We start from the raw sequence: 12,092 nt of genomic DNA, 5'->3' as shown, positions 1-12,092 counted from the left end.
TATAATCCTGTGTATCTTTACTCAGAAGCAAATCCCACTGTGTTCAGTACAGGTTATGTCTAAGCCAGGCATGTCCAAAGTCCGTTTCGGGGGCCTAATCCAGCCCACCAGTCGGTTTAATCCAGCCCCTGTGGCAGTTTATTTCCTGGGGTAAAATCCTAAAAAAAAAACCCTCAACTTTGGTTGGCCCTTTGGTCAATCCTCACAGCCCTTCACTTCATCAAATCTGGCCCTCTTTGAAAAAAGTTTGGACACCACTAGTCTAAGCAGACTAAACTTTTTTTAAAAAGCCGTTTACTGTTTTGGGTCACTTTGAGTCAAAAAGTAGTATGCAGATAAACAACAATATTATAGGCAAAATAAATAAAATAAAATAAAATAATAGGCAAAATAAATAAAATAATAAATAAAATTTTATTTATATCCTGCCCTCCCCAGCTGAAGCCGGGCTCAGAGCGGCTAACAACAGTAAAGTAATACAGCATTCTAAAATCAATTCATTCTAAATTCAGTAGTTAATTATCATAATGGGTTGACAGCAGCTTTGATAGTGTTTGCAAGAATGAACGAAAAGGGGTATGTGTTTGATTTGTACTATTGCAATAACTCTTCTACAGAAGACCACAAACCTACAGAAGACTATTCAGAAAAATATAATAAAACTTTGAAAAAGACCAAAATAATGTAGACATGTATTTGTGGAATGGTGTTTGTAGTGTAACTGATACTATTAGTGCTTTGGAATTTCAACTACCCTTCCTGATCCTGCCACACATACACACAAAACATACAGGTTTGAAAACTGTGTGTAATCAATGAAAAACGTACAAAACTGAACTCATCCAAAAACTCCTGGAGACAAGCTTGCTCAAATCATTAGTAAGTCAACTGTTGGACACACATTACAAAGAAAGATGCATGTCCCATGTGCCTAGACATCTGTGTGCAACTCTGAAGTCTGTTGCACTACACAAATAAAAATAAGAGACACGACATTCAATTGCCTACAATATTTTTGTAGATTCAAAGTATGTGGTCAAGAGAGCAGGGTGCCACTGAAACAAGTCCCAGATAAAAGATAATTGCAAAAATATTTTCTCATACCAGCTGTTGAGTATTTTGTTAATGCTAGTAACTGAAGTCTATAGAGAACTTGAGTAGAATTAATCCACAATCAAGTTTGCAACTAATAAGCATTCATAAGTAGGTCCATTGTTTCTTTCATTTCACTGGATCACAATTCCACTTTAAATTAGGACTGTATTGTGATGACTAAAACACTGAAGAGGTGCTAAATCAGAAGGATGTGGACTGCAGAGCTGTTTGCACACCACACAGACTAACAAAGTATCTAAGGGTGGTATCCAATGCTAGTCCTACTCAGAGTAGACCAATTCAAGTTAACAGACATGACTAATGCAGGTTTTTCACTTTTAATGGGTCTATTCTGAGTAGGGCTTTTTTGGATACAACCCTCACTAATATTACTTTATGATTACATGCTGAAGGAAATGCAAATTCGAAATGAGGAAAAAAAATATTGAATTCAAGGACACTGTGATAAAACCACATTTTGAAGTCTGCACACTTGTCAGCCACTATCCCCCTTAACCACGCATGACACTTTAGTGAGATAATGAAACAAGGTGTGCTGAACATTCGAAGAGTGCTATGCAAATGTTATGTATTATGACGTCAGCCCCAGTGCACACTTTAAACCTATACAACACTGGCTGCTGTAGGGTATGTCACACACAAGATAGAATATTTGCTATGACATAGAAAATATAGCCACTTTTCTCCTGTTGTGTGAGAAGACATTATCTTCCCATAGTCAAGAGATATGAAAAGGCCTCAATCTGTGGGGCTGGCTACTTGGTAGCATCCTGGCTTATCCAGTCCTTGGAGAAACAATGAAGAAAAACTGGTTTCTTAGCTGAGTCTTTTGCAGCAAAAACCACGAAGAGTACTGTATTATGGCAGATTAACTTCTGCAGACAAAGTGGGCTCTGGCCCACAATTCTGTCCATCTTACACTTTGCTGATTTCTGTTTATATCACATGTATTGCTGTGTGTTTCCAGACACTAAAGAACAAAGTCATGTATCACTTTTGCTACTGACCAGCTCCATGTTTGTAAGAAAGTAAGCAGGAGACTTTGTACTTTTGCGCCTATGCCTTTGCATTCTCTACCTAGAGAGCCTTCCATCTCTTCTTACAAGCAACTTTACTAGTTATCTCATAAAGACATACTTGGGAAACAAAGTTCTACACTCCATTTTGCATTGTTGGCACACAAACATTTTAGTAATTATTACATCCACCAGCGAATTCCTTCATGAGAAATAGAGGGTGGCATATTGGAATACAAAATAGCTTTATGAAACTTAAACAGAAACTACATATTGCAAAACAGAAATGGGGTTCCTGTTTACCTTATAACACTAATACAGGAGAAGGGAGAATCAGAGAGGGTGTTTCACCTTTTCTTCTGTAACCTAATGCTCCATTGCAACCCCCTCCCCCCAAAAATTTCTCCCAGTCAGCTTTGACATCACACATAAACTGAAGGAGGAAGAGTTGCAGGGAGGATTTATATTTGGGGGAAGGGTTAAGCAACCCTATCCTGCCCACCATTCCTTCCATTCCTATGTTTAAAAGGTTAGCATGTACTTCTGTCCTCAGTTACTTTGCTATAAATAAATGAGCTTTTTTAATTTAAAAAAGTAAGTTGTCTAGTTATCCTGAATTGGTAACATTGCTCTAACTACTATGAATGATATGAAATGGAAAATTATAATAGCAAATGCTCCTTAAATTAAACACACACATTGCAGTCATTGTAAAGTGTATATTTTCCTGTTCATTTCTGTAGCAGAAACGTGATCAACTGCTTAACTCTCCCACTTGTACGATGTCCAGTCCAATTCTATGCATGTCTACAGAAGCATATCCAAATGAACAGAGTGTCTACAGGACAGTAGCCCTAAGTGCCTGAACTTGGCTGAATAGTGCCCAGCTTTTTTCAAAATTAAACTCTGAATGTAACAAAGTGCAAGCCGTAACAGCGGCGTAGCGTGGGTTGTCAGCACCCGGGGCAAGGCAAGTAATTTGCACCCCCTAACCCGGGGCAAGGCAAGTAATTTGCGCCCCCTAACCCCTAACCTGCCGCCGCTGCCAGCTTCTTCTTGCTGCTGCCTGGTCTGGTCTGGTGTGGTTCTCTCCCGCGCTCAGCGCTGCGCTGGGTGGCCGCTGCACTGTCCCTCCCCCAGATAGTCCCTCGCTCTCTCTCCGCACCGCACACCTGGCACCCACCCCCTCCACAGTGGGCGGCGACCCAGCGGCTCGGATCGGATTCGCACAGCCAGCACTGCAGTGAGAGAGAGAGAGTGAGCCAGGTAGGGGCAGAGAGCTGCGAGTGCGAGCGCGCCCCCCCAGATGTTGCGCCCGGTGCGGCCAGCCCCCCCTGCACCCCCCACGCTACGCCACTGAGCCGTAACTGTACTTGGCTGAGCCTTGCATAACCACCACAATTTGAAATGTCGCTATAAGGGGCATCTATTTAAAATGGGGAATATCCCTATGGAAACTTCATCAAACAGAGGATGTAACAGCAGAAAATCAATTCTAGGCCTCATTTTCCACACCATTCTGAATCCCTCCCAATTTTCTCATGACAAATAGAAAGGGTATATCAGAGCTTTGAACTAACCCTCTCTGAAGCCAGAACCTGTTTATAGCTTCATCCTCTGCAGCTTTACACTGAAATATGTCTTCGCGAGTTCAGTTCGGCTGACTCCCAAGTGTGCACAGCTTTACTTTTTCAGAAGCGCAGACGTGCTAAAGCTTTTGCGCCTATGCCTTTGCATTCTCTACCTAGCAAAGCAAAGCAAAGCTTTGGAAATGCACAGCTGTAGCTGTGCATTTAATATACAGTCCTGCAACCTTTGGCTTCGTTTCTCGTTCTCACCCTTTCCACGAAATGCATCCTGCCTTTTACTCGGCAGGGCGGCGCCATTAAACTAAACGGAATGGATTTCACTTGCGACTAAAAATGGTGAGGCGAGGGCTGCACCCCTCTGCCAACCCCGCACCCAGGAGGGCGGGCTCCCTATTCCTGCAGGCCCATGCCAATGCTTTCGGTCCTTTGCCAAGCACAAGTTACCGTGACAAGGCAAAGCAAACAGGAGGAGGAGATCCTGCGGGAGACGCCGCCACTCCGCCGAGCGGCCAGACCAGCCTCCTCATCTGCTCGCCAGCGATCATTGCGCTTTGGGCCGCAAGAGCCGCGCCCTGCCCGGCCACGCTCTTTCCTCGCGGCCAGGACGCCTCCTAAGCCCCCGCCTCCCAGGTGACTCTTTCTCCCGCCCCGCCCGCACTCCCGCGCTTCCCTGCGCAGACCCCGCATCCCGATGCATGCTGGGATTCGCAGTCCTCTCGCCGCGGGCAGCGCCCGCCGCGAGCCAGGGCCGAGCCTCCATTTCCCGGCGTGCCCCGCGCAGCTCATGGAACAGCCACGCGTGCGCAGCCGTGCTGTTTGTTTGCGTCTGAGCGGAGCCCTGTCGAGGAGGGGAGTGCTGGCCTGGAGAGGGAAGTGGCGGCGAGAAGGCTCCTGGGAGTCGGCCTCAACCAGAGCGGCCGAGGCTCCGGCTTCCGGCGGCGAGCAGGCCGAAGCGAGGCCTTCCCTGAGCGGCCCCCGCCCCCGCCGGCGGGCTGAATGGGGCTTGCGAGGGGCTCGGCTGCGGGAGGGAGCGAGCTGCGCCTCCGCTTTGGCCGTCCCGTGAGCTCCGGAGCGCGCGCCTCTCTCGCTCCGCTCCGCTAAGGGGGCCGCCCTCGACTGGGCCGCGCGAGGGTGCTGCGAGGAGAGGGTGCAGCGGTCCCCGCTCGGAAGCAAAGGAAAGTGGGGCGCGGGGGTGCCGGTGTTTCCCATTTGGGACGAGGCCGGATAAAAGGAGAACGCCTTTCCTTCCTCCTCCATACAGAGCGGCCTGTGGCTTAATCAGCTGTCGCCTCCGTTTGGGCGATCCGTGGAAGGCGGCGATGGAATCGACCGCGAATCCGTGCTAAAGAAAAGAAGGGGTTTTCCGGGCCACCACCAACGCCTTAACGCCTCGCCCCTAAAGCGGAGACTCTTGGACCTCGGACCCTGACGCGTGGGGCAGGGCTTGTGGGTATAAAGATGAACAGATACCTCCCAGTAGCTCGGCAACACTTCTTGGCTGCTCTGGCCAGCACCAGTGTCGTGGTGAAGTCCATATGTGGCATCGTCATCTTGCTCTACTTTCTCTCCTTTGCTGTGGACACTGTGTATGGGCTCGGGGTGACGCCTGGGTTTCTCTTCCCACCCAACTTTTGGATTTGGACATTAGCAACCCACAGTGTGGTGGAAAAACACATCTGGGATGTAGGTGTAAGCCTGGCTACTATAGTGGTGGCAGGGAGGCTGCTGGAACCACTATGGGGAGCCCTGGAGCTCTTGATCTTCTTTGCAGTGGTGAATGTATCAGTGGGGCTCTTGGGGGCCTTTGCTTATCTTCTCACCTATATGGCATCATTCAATCTGTCTTACCTATTTACCGTTCGCATCTATGGCATGTTGGGCTTCCTTGGTGGTGTCTTGGTGGCTCTCAAACAGACCATGGGTGACAGTACTGTCTTGAAGGTACCTCAGGTACGGATGAAGGTTGTTCCCATGCTATTGCTCCTGATCCTGGCAGTTCTGAGATTGACCACCCTCATCGAAAGCAATGTCTTGGCCTCTTATGGTTTTGGAGTCCTCTCCAGTTGGATATATCTCCGTTTTTACCAGAGGCACAGCCGAGGACGTGGTGATATGTCAGACCACTTTGCATTTGCCACATTTTTCCCTGAGATCCTACAACCAGTGGTTGGCTTGCTAGCCAACCTTGTGCACAGCGTCTTGGTCAAAGTGAAAGTCTGTCGAAAAACAGTGAAACGTTATGATGTTGGTGCCCCTTCATCTATTACTATCAGCTTACCAGGAACAGATCCTCAGGATGCTGAACGGAGAAGGTAATATTCCTGCAATATAAAACTTGTTGGAGACTACTTATGTTCACTGTTGAACATTGGTGAGAAGGAAATGGAGCAAGTCATCTAATTCAATATTTTAAAAGTGTCTTCTATATTGCTGGTACTCCATTTGTGCCTATCGGGATCTTTTTTAAAAAACAAAACAAAACTGTGGATTCAAGATTTTTTGAAGCTCAGGGTGCTTATTCTGTCTTTGTAAAGGAGTAGCCCAGTTGTTGTCAGCAGGCTGATGTACAGTGGTAGCTCAGGTTACATACACTTCGGGTTACATACGCTTCAGGTTACAGACTCCGCTAACCCAGAAATAGTACCTCAGGTTAAGAACTTTGCTTCAGGAGGAGAACAGAAATCGTGCTCCGGCGGCGCGGTGGCAGCAGGAGGTCCCATTAGCTAAAGTGGTGCTTCAGGTTAAGAACAGTTTCAGGTTAAGAACGGACCTCTGGAACGAATTAAGTACTTAACCCGAGGTACCACTGTATAACATCAAACAAAACAATCCAGAATAAAACAAATTCAAGCTTCAAGGAAAATATTTCAGGTCCTTCTCTAAGTGACATTTTGCTTTCCCCAATCACCAGCCTGGCATCCAGAGATCTCCACATGGTCGCAATTGGACCCAAGCCAAGATGCACCTGTTGCCTGGCTAGTTACTAACACTGTTTGTGGTGTAATTTCAGATTTTCTAAAATCTGCTACAGACAACCCCTGCATTTCCACAGCACCATGATGTTTCTGCAATATGTAAAAGAGAGACAAGTATGCAAGTACATGGGGGAAACTTAACATGGGGACCTCAAACTATCAACTCCCGTGTTCTCGTTTCCCATCTGTTTGCATACATATCGGAAGTGACATGAAGGAATTGTACCAGACAAGTGTTCCCTACAGGGACAGCCCAGCACGTACTGCTTGCTGAATCACTGGGTGCACAAGGGCATACTAAGTACAGTGGTACGTCGGGTTAAGTACTTAATTCGTTCCAGAGGTTCGTTCTTAACCTGAAGCACCACTTTAGCTAATGGGGCCACCGCGCCGCCGGAGCACGATTTGTGTTCTGATCTTGAAGCAAAGTTCTTAACCCTAAGTACTATTTCTGGGTTAGCGGAGTCTGTAACCTGAAGTGTATGTAACCTGAAGCGTACATAACCCGAGGTACCACTGTAATGTGTAGTAAACTGCTTTGAATTTCATTCTTTAGAATATAAAGCAGTATAGAAATTTAAGTAATAATATTAATAATAAATTCAACTGGGGAAAAGGAGCCTAGACATTCCATTGTGGTGCCCGTAACCTACATTTATATATCAGAAATTCTAACACTGACTGCAAATATACTAACGAGTTAAGACACATGAAAAGAAGTTCCATTAATTTTTTCTTTGTGCACAGAATCCATACAAAAACATTTAATCCATCCAAATACTTGTTTAAAAAAAAACAAGCAAAAATCTTTAAAAAGTTAAGACTATTAATATTATAATAAGTATATTAATGAGTATTTAGATGCTCTTCTAGTAAACGTAGGTGTAATTAAGGAGTGTGAGAATACAGTGGTGCCTCGCAAAACGAAATTAATCCGTTCCGCGAGTCTCTTCATCTTGCGGTTTTTTCGTCTTGCGAAGCACGGCTATTAGCGGCTTAGCGGCTTTAAGAAAAAGGAAAAGAACTCGCAAGAAGTTTCGTCTTGCGAAGCAAGCCCATAGGGAAATTCGTCTTGCGGAACGACGCAAAAAACGGAAAGCTCTTTTGTCTAGCGAGTTTTTCGTCATGCGAGGCATTCGTCTTGCGGGGCACCACTGTAGCACTGCTGCTGAAATAAAAACGATAAAATTTACTCCTGTCAAACTGAAGAGCTTAGCAGTGCAGTTCCGAGTTTCTACATTTACCTGGGAGTAATTCCCGCCATAGGATTGCAGCCAGCTTGTCCTTTGCCAGTGGTGCTGCATATTGACACTTAAAGCTTAGTTCAATTGTAGAGTAGTCATGTTTTTGTAGTCACACTAACTCCAAGAACATTTCTTTAAAAAAGAAATTCTAAGATCTGTTTTTGGTTCATAAACAACCAAAACCTCTTCTTTACAAACTATCTTGTTAAACACTGCCAGTGAGTATTCAACTTAAACTCTTATTGTGCTTTTCACAGATTACTGGCATACATTTTTAAAAATGCAGAAGTGTATGTATACTTTTTCTTGCTTTAGTCCTATTTGAAGACTGTAGTAATCCAGAATTTTAGTAGTCTAAAGCAAGTCAGCAATTTCAGTAATTGCCACACCTATATATGTCTCTTGCTTTTAACTTAGTTTCGCATTTCCAAATGAAAGAACTGAAAGAATCTGATGATGAAAGTCATTATTGTGCACTTTACACCATCAAAATGCAGAACTCTGAATGCCTGGAGCAAATTGAATGATTAAGTCAAGTTGTCAGGCAGTTAATAGCACTATGTGTGTAGATATAACTGTGCAGTGTGTTCCACTAATACAGCTTTCAGCAGTGTTCAGCTCTGAAGCATTTTTAATAAAGCTAGGTGTGATTTTTAACTGTATTGCCTAAAATACAGGTGTTAAAATCACCTACTACAACGTTGTGCTAATGCTTTGAGCCAACTATTGTCCCAGTTACATATGCAGAAGATCTATTGTGTCTTTTAAAGGCTTGCCAGCTTTCTTCAGCTTAGGAGAAGCTTATCCCACATGTCCCAATGGCATGCTTGGAGCTCTGCTTGGCACAAAGGAAGCCTTGCTCGCACAGGAGCTCCAGGCAGAATGGATATGACAAATCCCTTACTATTTTCTTCTAGGAAGGCAAAGACTCCACATGTATTCACTTTGTGCTAGTAAAATATTCACCTCATGAATGGGAATATTCTGTAAGATAGGGATGCTCCAAATATTGTTGGCCTCAAACTCTCCATCAGCGCCCCCAGCCAGCATGGCCAGTGCTCAGGAATGATGGACACTGCAGGTCAGCAATCCCTGGAGGTCCCAAGGTTAGCCACCCCTGGGTTTTTTTTGATGTTCAGCATGCATATTGGAACAATTGAATGATGACTATCTGATTATGATGAGCAATTTGGTGCAGATCTAAATAATTCTTTGATTGTATCAAAGGCAGAAGTAGATAGGACCCAGCAACAAACTACCTCTTCTCTGAATATCAAAGTTATCTCTGAATATCAAGGTTAAGTGCTGGTACATCTGACAATAGGGAACTTGTAGTTATACATATGCTGGTAGAATCCAGCTCCTGTCAGCCCCAAACAGCATGACTAATGGACAGGGGTGACAGAATTTAGAGGCCAGTGACATCTGGAGGTCACAGGTTCCTCATGCCTTTGAAGGTTATCAGAATAGCTGAATGTAGCCTTGAATGCTGTTTTTAGGTGAAAATGAGGAAATACAACATTTCTAAAATGGTTGTTGTTGGCATCTGTCTGTATCGAGAAACAATGGAATGGACCTCCAGGGGTGAAGTAAAACTGCTGTGTTAGCAGCCCCGAAGTGACCTCCCCAGGCCTCAAGCCTGGGAAGTGTGTATGGTGGTCCTGGGCTGCTCAGACAACAAGACCCCCCTCTTGGCCTCGCTGATGTGATCCAAAATGAAGCAGAGCAATGTTTGGTACCAGCATGGCTGCAGGAGTTGCCAGAAAGAGGCATTCGAGGAACCATCCAACAGTCTTAGGAACTTCCTCCAGATTTGTGTAGGGTTTACTCCTGAGCTTTTTCATCTCCTGGAGATAGCCCACAAGGCAGCAGAGGTTTAGAATCAGAGTTTTCCTTCTCATAGAAGTTTTGCCTTCCCAGGTTGACAAGCCCCATCTGCCTATCACTTCCCTCTACAGCATGTGCAGAAACAGCCTTCTTGACCACTCATCTGCTCTATTCACTGGAGCCTGTCTCTGCATTCAAAGGAAGTCCCCAACTCACTAAGGGTTTGAGACCCTTCAGCTACCCTCATCTGGTTTAGCCAGCCAGTCAAAGTCATTTCCTGGTGTGTGGCCGCTGTTGCATGCTGACAGTTTCTAGGAGCCACAGGTGAGAGATGAGTGCAGGATGGGGACCAAAGGTAGACCAGCTGCCCCAGAAGGAGCACAATGTGTGCAGCAGTTTGACTTCACCCCAGAGACACATTCCATTGTCTCTCATGACAGACAGATGCCAACAACGACAAAATCCCTGATTGCAACGGCACATCATTGGATGCTGTTGCTTGCAGAGCCGTTTCCAATTCCACTCTCGATGCACATGATTGGGGTTGTGCTTTCTATCCTTGGAGGGTTGGCCAAGGGTGTCTGTGGCCTTACCAGCCTTAGAGGGTCTCTGGACTCCTTTGGTGACTTGCACTAGAAAATACCCCTCTCGTGAAATATGCCGCTTAATATGCAAACTAACCTACATTCACTATGGATCATTTTCTCATTCTGTAGACAACTGGCCCTGAAGGCACTGAATGAGCGGTTGAAGCGTGTAGAAGATCAGTCGTCATGGCCCAGCATGGAGGATGAAGAAGAAGAAAACATCAAGGCTGATACTCCATTGCTACCCGAGAAGAGCCGGGACTCTGTCACTGCAGGGAAAGCAGGCAGCCAGGAGTCCAGCCTCATTACCTTTGAGGATGCCCCCTCTCAGTTGTGACCATGAGGCACCTGCCCTCCTCTTCTATGTGTCCCTGTATGCCAGAGCTGCTAATGATCCTTCACATGTCCTTCCTCACAGTGCTGCCTGTTCTGCAGGAAACAAAACACTGTGCCTGCTGGCCCTGAGGGAGACCACACGTCCCTTCCAACGTTTGCTCGCCACACTTGGCTGGTGCCAAATCCCAGGACTCATGGTGAAAACTTTGCACAGACAGATCTGGGATTTGGGCTCAGAATTGGCAGGCCAGAGGGAGAGCTGCATCTCTTCAGCCCAATAAGGAGCGTTCATCTGAATAAAGCAACCTGCAAAATCTCCAACAAATAGCTACCATTGTGGCTGTTATCACATGTATGTGTGCGCGTGTTTAGCTCCTTCTGGCTGGCAGTTCCAGTCAACCTGTGTGGGGCCCTGGCTTGCCCAGCCTGGCTCCTGTTTTTGAGCTATAACTGCTAGACCACTGTATAAGCCCACCAGGGCATCCCAGAGCAAGCTCAGCAAGCAACACAGCACTTTCCCTCTTGATTTTATTTTACCTTGGCAGCATTGGTTGTCAAAACAACTCTGCAACTCCCCCTTTTCCTTTCAGAGTTGGCTTTGTTGTTGACTAAATGAGCAAGCACTTTAAACAAATGCTTTGCTGTATTAACCCTCTCTCCTTACAGATTTGGTAGTCCTTGGGAGCTCTGCCAAAACAAGTTGCTGGGATAGGCATTCGCAGAACCAGCAGCTTAAAGCCTTTTTAATAACAGCATAGCCACTCGGTCCACCTCTTGAATTCTTACAGTGATGGCTTTAGGGATAAAGAGCAGGTTGCTACTAGTATGTGGTCTACCTTGTGGAAAAGCATTATCTCAGATTTTCTATAGGACTCAGAGGGAATTAATTTCATTTCTGTTCTGTAGCCTTTGATTGTTCTTCATTTTCCTTTTGCGGTGATTCAAATGACAAAGCTGCTTTGTCTTAGGTGGGGTGCCCATACATTCACAGGATGTTGGAATGAACTCCTTGCTACAGTAGAATATATGTTGCTGGTTCTGTTTTATTTTAAAAGGTGCTTTTTGTGGGACCCTTGACATTTCTTCTGATGCCTGCTTTTTCTCTTTGGTTAGATCATTATTAGCCTCTTCCTCTCCTCTGGGATGAGATGCTTTTTCTTCCCTTTTTTTTTTTTTTGTGGGTTGGCAAGGCCTAAGATGTTTTGCCTTGACACCCAACCCCAAAGTATCCCAAAGGGTACAACTCACCCAGCTGGAGGACTGGGTGAGGGGACACTTAGCAGAACAGGAAGAGAGTGTGAGACAATGTTGTGATAAATTTTTTAAAGGACCACGAGGTTTTGTCAACCAGGTAATGAAACACAATTTCAGTATCAATAAACAGTTCTTTTGAAGAATGCTT

At 45.5% G+C, this 12,092-nt stretch overlaps 2 protein-coding genes across 23 annotated transcripts in view; one reads left to right on the top strand and one right to left on the bottom strand.

Annotated features, from left to right (window-relative positions):
* LOC308472026 (uncharacterized protein) overlaps positions 1-12,092 on the bottom strand; it is a gene marked incomplete at its 5' end in the record, with an annotated part of 286,484 nt that overhangs the window by 84,867 nt on the left and 189,525 nt on the right. For 8 of the 22 annotated variants that reach the window (XR_013983242.1, XR_013983243.1, XM_080996493.1 and 5 more), the window contains one exon: positions 4,166-4,978. The exons of 2 other annotated variants lie outside the window; for them this stretch is intronic. Coding sequence is in view for 8 of the 20 variants with exons in the window: in XM_080996493.1 (XP_080852619.1) it covers positions 4,166-4,978 (813 nt within the window). Of the gene's footprint in view, positions 1-2,435; positions 3,061-3,712; positions 3,847-3,876; positions 4,979-12,092 lie in introns of those variants that run through there. 12 more of the 22 variants (XR_013983249.1, XR_013983250.1, XR_013983251.1 and 9 more) reach the window with 7 other exon arrangements.
* Positions 4,840-12,087, top strand: TMEM115 (transmembrane protein 115). The gene is made up of 2 exons (XM_080996475.1): positions 4,840-6,033; positions 10,484-12,087. The coding sequence occupies exons 1-2, from the start codon at positions 5,180-5,182 to the stop codon at positions 10,689-10,691; spliced, it is 1,062 nt and encodes a 353-aa protein (XP_080852601.1). The 5' UTR covers positions 4,840-5,179; the 3' UTR covers positions 10,692-12,087.

This window comes from Podarcis pityusensis (genome assembly GCF_964106645.2).
Source record: "Podarcis pityusensis genome assembly, chromosome: 2".
In the NCBI taxonomy this organism is placed as follows: domain Eukaryota; kingdom Metazoa; phylum Chordata; class Lepidosauria; order Squamata; family Lacertidae; genus Podarcis; species Podarcis pityusensis.
Note: the sequence above shows the minus strand (reverse complement) of the source record. Positions and strands in the feature narration are given on the sequence as shown.

Bases quoted from the DNA above. Each gene is read 5' to 3' on its own strand.
- TMEM115 (XM_080996475.1), top strand. From the start codon at position 5,180: ATGAACAGATACCTCCCAGTAGCTCGGCAACACTTCTTGGCTGCTCTG. The intron at 6,034-10,483 runs GTAATATTCCTG...CTCATTCTGTAG, and splicing joins CAGGATGCTGAACGGAGAAG to ACAACTGGCCCTGAAGGCAC.